Source organism: Bos mutus, chromosome 6 (assembly GCF_027580195.1).
Source record: "Bos mutus isolate GX-2022 chromosome 6, NWIPB_WYAK_1.1, whole genome shotgun sequence".
NCBI lineage: Eukaryota > Metazoa > Chordata > Mammalia > Artiodactyla > Bovidae > Bos > Bos mutus.
In genome coordinates this window covers 24,325,599-24,338,653 of record NC_091622.1, presented here as the reverse complement: position 1 = coordinate 24,338,653, position 13,055 = coordinate 24,325,599, and the positions used below count along the sequence as shown (strand labels likewise).

Sequence of the window (13,055 nt, the reverse complement as noted above, 5' to 3'; positions counted from 1 at the left end):
TCATTGAGACACCTGGAAGGCTCTCTCACTCCTCTAGTTATGCAGCAAGAATGTGCCTTCCTGAGTACCCAGGTATAAGACTCCCAGCTGAGAGCATGTTTTGGATCACTTGTTTGAGGTGCTTTGTGTGCACACCCATCGTTCCTAGTCCCACAGAGAAAGCACACCTGGGCATGGTCCTTACAGAGGAAGCACAATTGGATCTTCCATCTGGCATCTCTGGACCCCTTGCCCTGAGCCAACCTTTGACTATGATGTGCATCTTTACCTTTCGGCAGCTGAGGTGTCAATTTATTTTTTTCACAATAAATCGCAAATTTGTAAGCACAGTCATCTGGGGTCCTGCAATCCTTCCCCAGCAATAGAACCCTGTTTAACTGCCACTGGAAGTGTGCATATGCTGACCCGGACAGAGGCAAACAGCAGCTATGTGGGAGCGCTACCAAAAGGCAGAAAGAATGGACTGCACTGTCCCTGAGGGAGGCAGGACAACTGGAAGAAATCTTCTACAGCCCCCAAGACATTTAATTCTCTGGCAAGTGTTCTTCGTGTTTGTTTTTAGACAAATAGAAAATGATGGTTTCACTGACACAAGCCATTAACTTTTCAGGTTATAAAAGTATAAAAATAATCTGAGCTGCAGCAGGCTAACAAAACAGATATTAATGAGTATCTCAGTGAATGAAATTAGGAAACTTACATATTTATTGCCCAGGTGTGGAGAGGATTCATCAAGCTGTCAGTTCTTGGTTTTTCCTTGTGCAGAGTGCTCCCCTAAAAACAAGATATGTTTTGCTTAGAGAGTGAATAAGGATGAAAATAAAAGTTTCTCAGCTTGTTTTTTTTCCCAAGGAAAGTCCAATTTCCCCTCAAGAATGTCATCAGAGCCACAATTTACCTCTTGGTATTTATTGCCTGGAAATCCTTCACCAAGATTTATGAGCTTTTTTTGGCCATTGTTTATTTTTATCCTAGAGGAGTGATGCTGACTTGCTCCCTGCGGGTAGATGGTGTGAGCTGGGAGGTGATAGCAAGAGAGGCACCCAAGAGAACGAGTTATTGAATTTTGCTTGGTCCATGAGCTGGCTCTGCCTAAGCAAAACTATGTCATATATTTAAAGTGCCATTTTATCGGAAAAACATTCAAGGTTCCTCTGTTTAAATAATTCAGTGAGAGTTTTGTGAAAATGAATTTATAGGCTTACATGAATATTTTGATGACATACAAAGCAGTGTAGGGAACATTACTCAAAATAACAGCATCTTTCCATCATCTGATATAAAGATAAATATTAACTTAGGATGATGCGAAGCTGAAAGACCATGAGCATTTTCATGTGCTCTTGAATCTGTGGTCAAAGCCTTTCATATTACCTGTGTCTTTCATGTAGATTCAAGTATCAACATCAGTCATGCTTTACAAAACCAATATCGGTCAAGGTCTCCAGCTTTGAGAATAAATGTCATTGCTTTGCTCTGGCTTTTATCTGCCAGTTAGGACCATCTTCTGGGGACTCAACTGATTCATCTCTTACCTGCACTGTCATGGGGATAATAGTACCAGAGATCTAAGAAGAACAAACCTGGGATTACCCTTCAATAGCTCCTTAAATTTTGTGTTTCAAGAAATGTCTGGCTCTGAGCATAGCCCTCATAGCTCCCAGCCCAGCACAATGCTTTGCTCACTGTTGCATATTTTACAAAAGGCACAGCACCTCCTGGAATCCATGGCTATAAAGTACAGGAATAAGAAGTAAACAAAAGAAACATTTATTGAACCCCTGCCATCCACCAGAAGTCACATAAACAATTCACATGAAAATTACTACAATTGTTAATATCTCCCTTAATAACTCCCACAGTCTGTCTACCTGGGAATAGAAAGTGTGAAGAGATTAAATAATTATATGATTCTAATAATACTTATAATGATGACATATATGGTAAAAGCAAACAAAATACAATTATACCTAGAAAAACACAACTGGAAGGAAATGCCAGTATTGATGCCAGGTTGTCTCTCATAAGTAATTTTTAATTTTTTCTATTCTCTGTTTTCTCCATTCTACATTATGCATATTGAGGTCAAATATTAAAATGGCAATTGAAGCCATTAAGAAATATTCCAAGGCAGCAGTGCATGCTGACTTGCCAAATCAACAGTTAGTGGAAAGACCATGTACATCTGGGACAGGCAAGGAAGCCTTAGTGCAAAGGCAGTTGTCGTTCAGTCCCTAAGTCGTGTCTGACTCTTTGCAACCCCATGAACTACAGCATGCCAGGCTTCCCAGTCCTTCACTGTCTCCCAGAGTTAGTTCAAACTCAGGTCCATTGAGTAAGTGATGCCAACCAATCATCTCATCTTCTGTTGCCCTCTTCTCCTCCTGCCCTCAATCTTTCCTAGTATCAGGGTTTTTTCCATGAGTTGGCTCTTCACACCAGGTGGTCAAAGTATTGGAGCCTCAGCTTCAGCATCAGTCCTTCCAATGAATATTCAGGGTTGATTTCCTTTAGGCTTGACTGGTTTGATCTTGCTCTCCAAGAGACCCTCAAGAGGGTCCAAGAGGGTGCTAGTCTTCTCTGGCACGACAATTTGAAAGAATCAATTCTTTGGCACTCAGCCTTCTTTATAGTCCAACTCTCACATCCAAACATGACTACTGGAAAAACCATGGCTTTGCCTATACAGACCTTTGTCGGCAAAGTGCTGTCTCTGCTTTTGAATACACGGTCTAGGTTTGTCATAGCTTTTCTTCCAAGAAGCAAGTGTCTTTTAATTTAGTGGCTGCAGTCACCGTCCACATTGATTTTGGAGCCCGAGAAAATGAAATCTGACACTGTGTCCACTCTTTCCTCATCTATTCGCCATGAAGTGATAGGACTGGATGTCATTATCTTCGTTTTTTGAATGTTGAGTTTTAAGCCAGCTTTTTCACTCTCCTCTTTCACCTTCATCAGAGACTGAGTCAAAATTGAAGGGCTAAAAAGATAGATTTTGAATCTCTGTATGGCTTTATACATCTATGAATCTTTCGCTCATCTTTACAATTTTGTTCATTTCTACTTATAAATGAACTTTTATTTGTAAAAATAAACAGAAAAGTGTATATTTAATGAATAATTACCATAACATACTAACTAGTGCTGGTATACTAACAATATATAAATAATGTGTAATTACCGCATTATTACCATGGTCAGGAGGGGCAGGTGGGAAAGACAAAGAAGACCAAGGTGCTGTCTCTCCTTAGTTCAGGGAGGAGGACAGTGGGTAGGAGGTGAGTGACATCTGAAGAGTTTGTGTTATTAATACTAAATGGTTCAAAAATTGAGCAAGAGAAATCTCGCACATCATGGAAGGCATGCTGAAGCGTTGGAACTTAATATAAGATAATACAAATTTATCAGTGTTTTCTAAGAAAAGGAAAATTATAATGATTTCAGATCTGCTTTTTCTCCCTTCAAAAGGTTCAAAATCAAGTAATACTTTGAAATTAAATTCAGTGTTACTGTGTTTCCTTTCTTTTGTGGAATCATGTATTCCTTAATTTAGGCAATTTTGTTCATATTTTTATAGCCTTACATGTTAAAAATGAGATAACCTATGTTAACTTTCTGACACATGGTGTAAGTGGGAATCAGTTTAAAATGCCTCATGTCACATGTATATTTTGCAATCAATCATGGTGATGTTTAACTTGGCAAGATTTTTAATTAAATCTGAGAGGCATCTTGTATGTTCTTATACAGGGCTTCATGATCTGCTATGTTTGGTGCTTATTTTTTTTTCTGAAAGCACATTCTCATGTATACTCAGGCTTTTTCTTTTACAATAAAGAAAGCTCCCAATTGAAATAATCAAACTTTAAACATTTATGGACTACATTTTCAACAAAAATATCTGGTTGAGAAAGATCAGACTTAGAGGAATCAGAAAATATGGATGGATAAACATCAAGACAATCAGAGGAGGAAGATTTGGGGCAAGGAACTGCTTTATCTGGAGAAAACATTCAGAACAATAACCATTAAGCATAGAGGCTTATAGAAACCCAGGAAGTTTAGTATCCACTGGCATTTTCCCTGAAGGTGGGTTGCTACAGAGCTCTGTTTCCTTGGAAACATGATTTATTGACCTCTAAAATGGCAAAATTTATTTTGAGATACAAGACTGGAGCTTATAAATTGACCTTTGACTAATCCAATTAATTCTTAAGACCACTGAAGCTCAAATTTCATGTTACTAACCTTGGTGTGTTAATTAACGTATGTTTGTTGGTACGTTTCTTAGGCCATGTAGCAAATACCATGAAAAGTAACAACCATAAATTCTGAATGGTGGGTAGTCACATATTTGTTCTATCAAATTCTTTTCTGTATTTTTTAAATATTTAACATTTTTTATATATGAGATAGAAATTTAGACTTTATTTTTATAATTATTTCAGACCTTATTCTAGTTATATTTTAGGAAAGATGTAACTATTAGGGAAGGGATATTTAGGTAAAAATAATTATGATACTGTAACTTCCTTTGAGTGTGGTGAGAATAATTTTATAAAGAAAGAATATTCAAATAAATCTCGAAAGATGGGAAGAGATGGAAAGAGATTTGTTTTCAGATGTTTCAGAAGCCATCAAGTCCTGTTAATGGTGGAGAGACTTTAATCAAGTTTAATAAAAACTGTGGTAGTACAAAAAGCATTTGGAAAGGAGTATGTTTTAGATTATCAGTTCTAGGCTATTGAAATCAACTCTGAGTCACCAATTTCACTTTAGCTCTATTACCAAATACTTTCTATAATCAGCTAGGTTGAGCTTTGAGAAGTTATTTTATTAAAAGAGATGTGTTTCCTAACTTGAGATTGGCAGAAATAAAAGTACCAAAGACTAGACATTTTTATTTCCATAGTAATATTTCCTCCTTAGACCTATGACCAGAAAAGCTACTTCTGAAGAAAAGGAAGTTTGGAGAGTAAAGGGCCTTCTGAAACATCCCATCATGGTTTACCCACTTATTATTGCAGTTACTATGAGAGTGGGTGATATCAGCTTATACAGAATTATCCCTGGGCTTTAAAGAAGAATCAGCAAATTTGCAACCAAGAAGCACAAGGTTCTCTGGCAATTTCCCCTTCCAAAAGTCTTGATTCTGGTGTCAATTATCATTTCCCTGGTAGACCAGGTGGTCCTGATCCTAACCCCCTCATCCCTGAAACAGCTATGGGCTTCCCTCCAGGGGCTTCTAGCTCAGAGCTTGGAGAGCCCCAGAAGCTGCCGAGCAATTTGGTTAAATTTCTCAAGAAATAAAGGAGAGTGCATGAAATTACTGTGATGCAGCTTACAAGATATAGGCAGATTCTGAGAACTTTTCTTGATAAACAATGTGATCACGCTCCAGATCCTCCATGAGCTTACTCATGATTAGTTCACATTCAGGCTTCTGGCCTGTCCCTTCCTGACCAAGCAGAATAGGCTTGGCTACTTAGTCAAAGCTGGTGAATAGCTAGGAGAAACTGGTGAGTGGTTTCCAAGTATCCTGTGAATGAATTTTACTCTTTCACTCATTCAGATCGTTACCTTTAAGAAAACAATGTGGGAATAAAGAACAGAAAGATACAACACTGAAAGTCTCAGGAAAATGCTCACATGAGGGATTTGGCCATGTCTCTGCAGATCTTGGGTGCCCTTGCTTCTCAGTTCTTGTTTGTAATCTGTTCTAATTTGAATCCTCTACCTGAAATTGGGACCCCTATCAGTCTTTGATATCTTGCTCTTGAATTGGGACTATATTTAGTCTTTTGTTTTACAAAATTGTTTTCTGCAATATATTTACAATGTTTATCATCTGATATCTTTCACTTTAACATAACATGTATTCTGGGACTACTTTGTATAGGTAAAATTGGGGTGGTTGAATATTTTAAGTATCTTGGATATAACTTGATATTTGTTAGAGCCACCTAGATTGTTTTGTAAAACTAAAATTACTTTTTATTTTCTTGTTTTGAAATATTGGAGTTTTAAATATTTGGTCTACTCAGTACAAAAAAGGAGTTTGCCTTTTTTTTAATTTTTAAAAGCTATCTAGCATCCCATTTTTCATTATTCTTGATACAAATATAACTCATACAAATCATATCTATATGTTGAAAAACTTTTTACATTTCAAACCAAACAAAATCAAAACCTAAGAAACTGGAAAAAGAAATATAAACTATATCAATAGAGAATTGTATTTTGTCCTCATTGAGAAGCTCAATTAAAATGATGTGAAATGATACAAGATATGATTTACATTTTAATTGATGAATCCAAGTTCCAAGTGGTTATACACAGCCATTACCAAAAATAACAAAACAACAATACTTAAAAAAAAAACCCCGTGGCATGCTTAATGTTTTTTCTGCCACTACTGCAGGATAGAAAATGCCTCTAGTCATCACTCATTCTTTAGAATACATCTACATGCAACCTATCAAAGTCAGATAGTCTAATATCTTATCCCAAATGGTATTTCTAGGGCTCACTTTTCCCTCATAGGAGAATTTCTTTATTTCTTGGGGTTAATAATTATTTCGAAAGAAGTTATACTTTTTTATTGTGGTAACAAACAAAATTCAAGTTAGATTTTGAAATAACCATTTTTCATCTAATCAACATATTGGGAGCTTACCAGACTCATGAGAAATTGTCTTAACAGTGAGAAGCTTCACACTCTCTTTATCGGACTGAGGTCTATTTGAAACAGAAAACATTAAGTTAATACCACAGTAATTAGTATTACATATCTGTGAAACAAAGAAAACATAATATAAACAGAAAGACAAAATACTTATACATATATATTTTTAGGTGTTTCTATTGCAAAACTTGTGTCTCTTCATATACAGACACAAACTTTTAAAGCACGTTCACTTCTGGAATCAAGTCAATAAATCTCTGTCATTCTGTTACAGTGACGATCATCAGATAAACTAAATGTCAAAATGGGTCATATGAAACACTTGTCTCAGAGTCCATTTTACACGTGCCTTCATTTCTGAATTGTGAGGAGGAAGACATAGAAGAGTTTCCAAACCTTTTAGACCGGTCTGAGTTCTGGGGACATTCATTTTCATGGGATCGTGGATATTGCAGTGAGGTGTCTGAACTGTCTATTTCAACAAGAGTTCCCACCTAACCCTTCTCAGTTCAAAATAGTTTCAAACCCCAGTTCCTCTCCTTGGACATTTCAAGAACCTATCCTTTAAATTTGGAAGGCCAGGTGGTATAGGGACATTATTCTTAAAGTTTATGACCCAGTGAATATACAAAAACACCCACAATTAAGCAGGCTATAAAGACAAGTCAACACAGAAAACACAGAATTTGGTTTTGACATTAAAATAGTGTGTCTCTTTGCCGCATCTTGATTGTAGCGCTTGACTGGATTGCTAAGGACCGCTTTGTTTGTTTTAATCAAGCCCAAGCAGGGTAACCATTTGCTGTTAAAGTAAAGCCACTCAGAGCTCTCTCAAGGTGTAGGCACGATTTTACCTAATTGTGAGAAGCATATTGAAAATTTCTATGGGAAAGCTATTTTAAAAATCTAGAATGTTTGTCTATGATTTTTTTCCTCATGGCTGTATTCACTCCTCTATCTTCCTTTTCAACTTTTTATTTGTAATTTTACCACTTTATCCAAGCTTAAGAGGAACCTTCTGTTTTAGTTGTTGGGATTTCTCTTTTGAATAGAGAAAGCTCCCTGACAAATAGGTGGCCAAATCCCAGATATTGTACCTTCTACCCAAACGCTTTAAAAAACAAAAGTATGAGTAGAGGATCAATGCTTTTCCTAATGTAAAAAATAGAGCTTCCAGAAAAAAAAAAATGATGCAGAGTTACTTACTGTTCATTTCCATTTTCCTGTGTGCCTAGGAGATGAGGAAATTGTTATTAGAATTGCTAACAGCTTGGCTACAAAAACCCTGAGACTCCCGCCACTTTCTATGCAAAGATGCTTCTAAAGCCAATTCTTAACTTTTTAATCTCTCCCCCTATTCCTTGTCCCACTGATCATTTCCTCGGAGATGGTTACCACTCATTCCTCAGTCACAGCTAATACATTCACGGTCTAGTCTCAAATAGGCCAACTCCACTGAACTGGGTTCTGGACTGATTTTAACCTTATCGTTTCATAGCACAGTGTGGAATATTATCTATTATCACACATTCCACAGACACCAAAACCTGTCTCCATTTATTTCAATATCTCTGAAAACAAATTAGCCTCAAAGTCTTGAATTACCTTTTCAGAACTGAGAATTGATTTTTTGGCTTTTCTTTATACGTTGCTCTTTCTGGGGACCCAAATCTCCATATCTGTTGTGAGCCACAAGGCAGATATTGCTTCTAATTGCATCTGAAGCCCATGGATTCAGCCTCTCAAAAGTACCCTGAAAAATGTCACTGAGGCTACTAACTGCAGCTAATCTTCCACCCGCTTTGCCAGGCTGGTCCACAAGCATTTGGTTAGACTGTGAACACAGGGTGATTCATTTTGCAAAGGACCATAGCCTCGTTGGAGCAGGAGATGCTGGTCAAAACTTGCATTAATCTATGGCCTATTAGTCAAAATAGTTAATGGAATTGCTTAAAGTCCTTGCTTTCTTCCTGATTTTGCTGTGATTTATTCCATGGCTACTGGTTCTTATCTCTTAGATTTCCTTTCACATCTAAGATAGCTCTGGTCATCAGGATATGCCTTTGAATATCATTCTCCTGACTTTGACCATTATTATCTTATAAAGACCTTGATTTCCACTCAAGTTTTGGCTACTTCTATTTCTGTCACGTTGGCTAAGATACTCCAACATATGCTGTTTACCAACTAGATCTAACTTCATCTTTCCTACCATCAGTTAAATGTTTTAACAATATTTAAAAATTCCCACTATAGCTGTTACATATGATATCACCTGTAATGCTCATAGCCTTGTTGAAGGATGAAACAGATATTTTCTTGTATGCTTGCTTTAATATCTTTCCTTAGAAGACTGTAATATGGGTTCACTAGCAGACAGATGCACACCAGCAGATTACTTCATGCATATATGCCATTCTCTCTCTTTTTTTTTTTTTTTTCAAGCCAGCAGCCGCTTGCTATTCCTCAGCTTCAGCTGAGAGCTACCACGTGGGAAGCCAGGCTCTTGGAATTGCTGGTACGGATTCTTCCTATGCCATTCTCAATAGGGTTAAGGTTCACACTACTGTCAGCATTATCCAGGTAAGTTTAGTTTCATACAAAAACCTCTGATTCATGTTGGCTTCCAGAGAGTAGAGTAGGTTTACGAATTTTCTGAACTTAATGAAGTCTCACCCACATACTTGAAGACCGATTAACTGCAGGTGTTTTATGGCACTAATTTAAGGTAACAATGCTGTAAATTCTGTGTAGAAAACAAAGCTGACAACAATCAAATGGATTTGGCTAATTGTCCAACTGCCCAATTTGGTTATAAACTACTCCCTGTCTTCAGAATAATTCCATAGTGGTAGGAATCTTACACGTTTATTTCCTAAATGGTATGGTTCATCATCACCAACTTTTCAAATAATTTATTTACAAATCTCCCTATGCAAAGCAGTGTTTCAGTACACGGTATTTTTATAAATGAATGCTGCTTTGTAAAAGTTTTACAAAAATTTTTTTTTACAAAAAAAGTTTTACAAAATTTGTACAAATTTTTTTCCTATTCTATATACTCAGCACTCTCTGTTTTCCACTTGATTGGTTGATTTCCTGATTGGTGGTTTAGGAACTTAGAGAAATCAAACTGGTTTATAAAAATGCTACTTCCCCTCTGGAAACTGAGTGAGGAAACATAGTTCAGACATTATTAAGAAGTTTATTCACTTAACTCCCAAAGGGAAAGACATTGATTTGTTTTCTTCTTATTTTCCAGCAAGAGCTAAAATGAACACTGCTGTTTTCATCTCGTTACTTCCCTTTGCACTGTCAGGCACAGGTGCCAAGCTGTCCACACCCTGCTGGGTCAGGGACTGGCCTCAGGAGCAGCGTTCATTAGTGTCCTGGGGCACGCTGTCCACACGGCAACCGAGAAAGAGCATGGCTCGTATATGCTATAAAAATGAGTGATTCTTACTCTTTTAACAGTCTATGAGTCTTAGGTAGAGTTCTATTAGGGAACTATTTAGAATTAAAGTGAGGAAAGGAAAGGTTTTATTTCACTAAAATTTACAAGATTCAGTAAGGCTCTCTCTGCTCTGTGTTACCCACAATGCAACGTGAGTGATATGTAGTTTGTGACTTGGAGGGGTTGTCTGATGCTATGGACTGAAAGTTTGTGTTCCCCTAACATTCAGACTTCCCTGGTGGCTCAGACGGTAAAGCGCCTGTCTACAATGCAGGAGACCTGGGTTCGATCCCTGGGTCAGGAAGATCCCCTGGAGAAGAAAATGGCAATCCACTCCAGTACTATTGCCCGGAAAATCCCATGGACAGAGGAGCCTGGTAGGCTACAGTCCATGGGGTAGCAAAGAGTCGGACATGACTGAGCGACTTAGTCTAGTCTAGTCTAACATTCATATGTTAAATCTTGATGCCCAATATAATGGTATTAGGATGCTGGGCCTTTGGAAAGCAATTAGGTCATGAGGGAAGAGTCCTCAGGAAAGGCTTTGTGCCCTTGTTAAAAAGACCCTGAGAGTTCTGTTGTCCCTTCTCCCACGTGAAGACACAGGCAGGTATAAAAACCAGGAAGAGTGTGTTCATCAGACGTCAAATCTGATGGTGCTTTGCTTGAACTTAGGCTCCAGAACTGTGAGAATTAAATTTTTGTTGTTTAAGTCATCTAGTCTACAGCATTTTTGTTACAACAGCCTAAACAGAATAAGATGTTTGACTTGCAGAGGAAGTAGGCTTATACAGAAGTAACTACACTATAATGTGATAAATAATATCTATAGAGTCAAATTCTACAGAGTCAAAACACTCTACTCTGCTTAAAGAGATGAGATGTTAAAAAAATATAGATTAAATCTGCTTTTAAGGTAAATCCTAATGAATAAGAAGGTGATTAGGTGTATTATAAAAGTTAAGCAGCGGGCTGGACAATCTAGGAGAAGGAATAACATGGATGAAGCAGAATACATGGAGCTCCATTATATTAATACAACCAGGAAGGTGTCTGAAATGAGAAGACAGATAAAAGTTTAAGGTAACATAGGCGAGTTTCTGGGAACTGAAGGGGGATTTAGACAAGCATCCAATGAAGAGTGCTCAAGTTCCTAGAACAGAAAAAAAGACTGAATAAAGATTGAAAGTAATTTGAATAAAATGGGGATTTCAGTTAATAATATATCAATTTTGGTTAATTGTGGCAATTATATCATACTAATGTAAGAGTTTAATAATAAAGGTATTATTAATTATTATTAAGGGAACTCTCTGCAACTATCTTCACAACTTTTCTGTAAACCTAAATCTATCCTTAAGGTTAAAAGTTTATTTTTAAAAACACTTTAAAATAAAATGCAATTAGGGGAGCCATAAATATTCAAGAAGCAGGGAGGAGAAGATGAAACAGCAAAAAGAAGAAAACAAACAGTGAGGATGTAAAAGAAGGCCATGTCATATCAAATGAAAGAAGCAAGACTTTTCGTTGCTAATGGAGAGATTAAGGAGGATCACAAAGAATTGTGGAACTAGAATCCCTCTAAAAATGGCAATAGTGTTCAATCTGGAAGAACTAATTAAATTAGTAGAACACAACAGTCCTGGAAGACACCTTCATAGGAAGGAAGCTGTGCCTCCCAAGAGGGAAGTAAGACACAAAACACTCTTCTTGAAATTATGGGTCCCACAGGGAAATTATGGGTCCCAGTATTTCTCTTTATTCTGTTACATGGTAATGGAACAAGTCTTCACTATAGCTAAGGCATGTCATTTTATGCCATCTTTAGTACCATACTCCCCAACCAGCCACAAAACTAGGGCTTTTTCGTTAAAAAGAATGTGCCTGTATTCTATAATATCCGCCATTAGTGAAAGTGTTAGTCACTCAGTCGTGTCCGACTCTGTGACCCCATGGACTGTAGGCTGCCAGGCTCTTCTGTCCGTGGAATTCCCCAGGCAAGAATGATGGAGTGGGTAGCCATTCCCTTCTCCAGTGGATCTTCCCGACCCAGGGATAGAACTCAGGTCTCTGGCATTGCAGGCAGATTTTTTTTTTTTTACCATCTGAGCCACCAGGGAAGCCCCCACCTACCATTAGTAGTTAATTCCTTACATTCACCAGCACTCAATTGATTCCTACCCTTTCTCTGTATTTCTGTGATCAACCAATATAGCATTTCGTTCTTGAGTACATTTCCTCTCTCTCACTAAGAGTTTAAATTCAAGTTTAGGCTGAGCAACCATATTCTCCTTTTAGGAAAACAAAATGAAACAAAACATGGTTACCTACCTGGGTCTGTCTTCCAGCACATTCGATACAAACCCACCAGAACGAAGACTGAAAGTGTTATTACAATCAAAGCAATAACAATGGGCAAAATAATACCTAAAAAGTATTGGAGACATTGTCAGTTAGAGTGGGTATTGAATCTCACAACACATGGTTTATGAACTGAGAGAAAGCATGCATGCTTCCTTTCTTCTTTAAACATCATTCTATTAAAAACATTACATTTTAAGCAAAGAAGATATATCTGATTCATGGGTTATGCTTTAGTTGTTATTTCTGATGTACCCACTTGATGTCAGTCTTGTAGCCTTTCTGAAATAAAACTCCAAATCTAAGGAAGACTCTCTTGGTGACTGAAGGAATGAGGAAATGGGAGACTGACCACACAGACGATGTCCCTTAGAACCAGACACATATGCATGCTTTATATTCTTCGCTACTTTACATTGAGGCTACTAATGTATAGTTTGGATGAAGGGAGTCAAAAGCACAAACTTCTAATTAGAAGATAAAAAGTACTAGGGATATAATGTACAACTTGCTAAATATATTAATAATTAACACTGTTGTATGTTATATATTCAC

At 37.3% G+C, this 13,055-nt stretch overlaps 1 protein-coding gene and 1 long non-coding RNA gene across 6 annotated transcripts in view; one reads left to right on the top strand and one right to left on the bottom strand.

The window, feature by feature from the left end:
- The window catches only part of EMCN (endomucin), a 132,407-nt gene that overhangs the window by 12,373 nt on the left and 106,979 nt on the right, over nucleotides 1–13,055 (bottom strand). For all 4 annotated transcript variants that reach the window (XM_070372097.1, XM_070372098.1, XM_070372096.1 and 1 more), the window contains 4 exons: nucleotides 12,471–12,566; nucleotides 7,892–7,916; nucleotides 6,677–6,738; nucleotides 701–774 (listed from right to left, as the gene is read on the bottom strand). In XM_070372097.1, the coding sequence (XP_070228198.1) occupies nucleotides 740–774; nucleotides 6,677–6,738; nucleotides 7,892–7,916; nucleotides 12,471–12,566 (218 nt within the window). In that variant the 3' untranslated portion in view covers nucleotides 701–739. The remainder of the gene's footprint in view (nucleotides 1–700; nucleotides 775–6,676; nucleotides 6,739–7,891; nucleotides 7,917–12,470; nucleotides 12,567–13,055) is intronic.
- LOC138988214 (uncharacterized) overlaps nucleotides 1–13,055 on the top strand; it is a 138,081-nt gene that overhangs the window by 122,687 nt on the left and 2,339 nt on the right. Inside the window, exon 3 of one of the 2 annotated variants that reach the window (XR_011464470.1) lies at nucleotides 9,131–9,268. This is a non-coding gene — a long non-coding RNA (uncharacterized lncRNA). The remainder of the gene's footprint in view (nucleotides 1–9,130; nucleotides 9,269–13,055) is intronic. The other variant, XR_011464469.1, reaches the window with a different exon arrangement.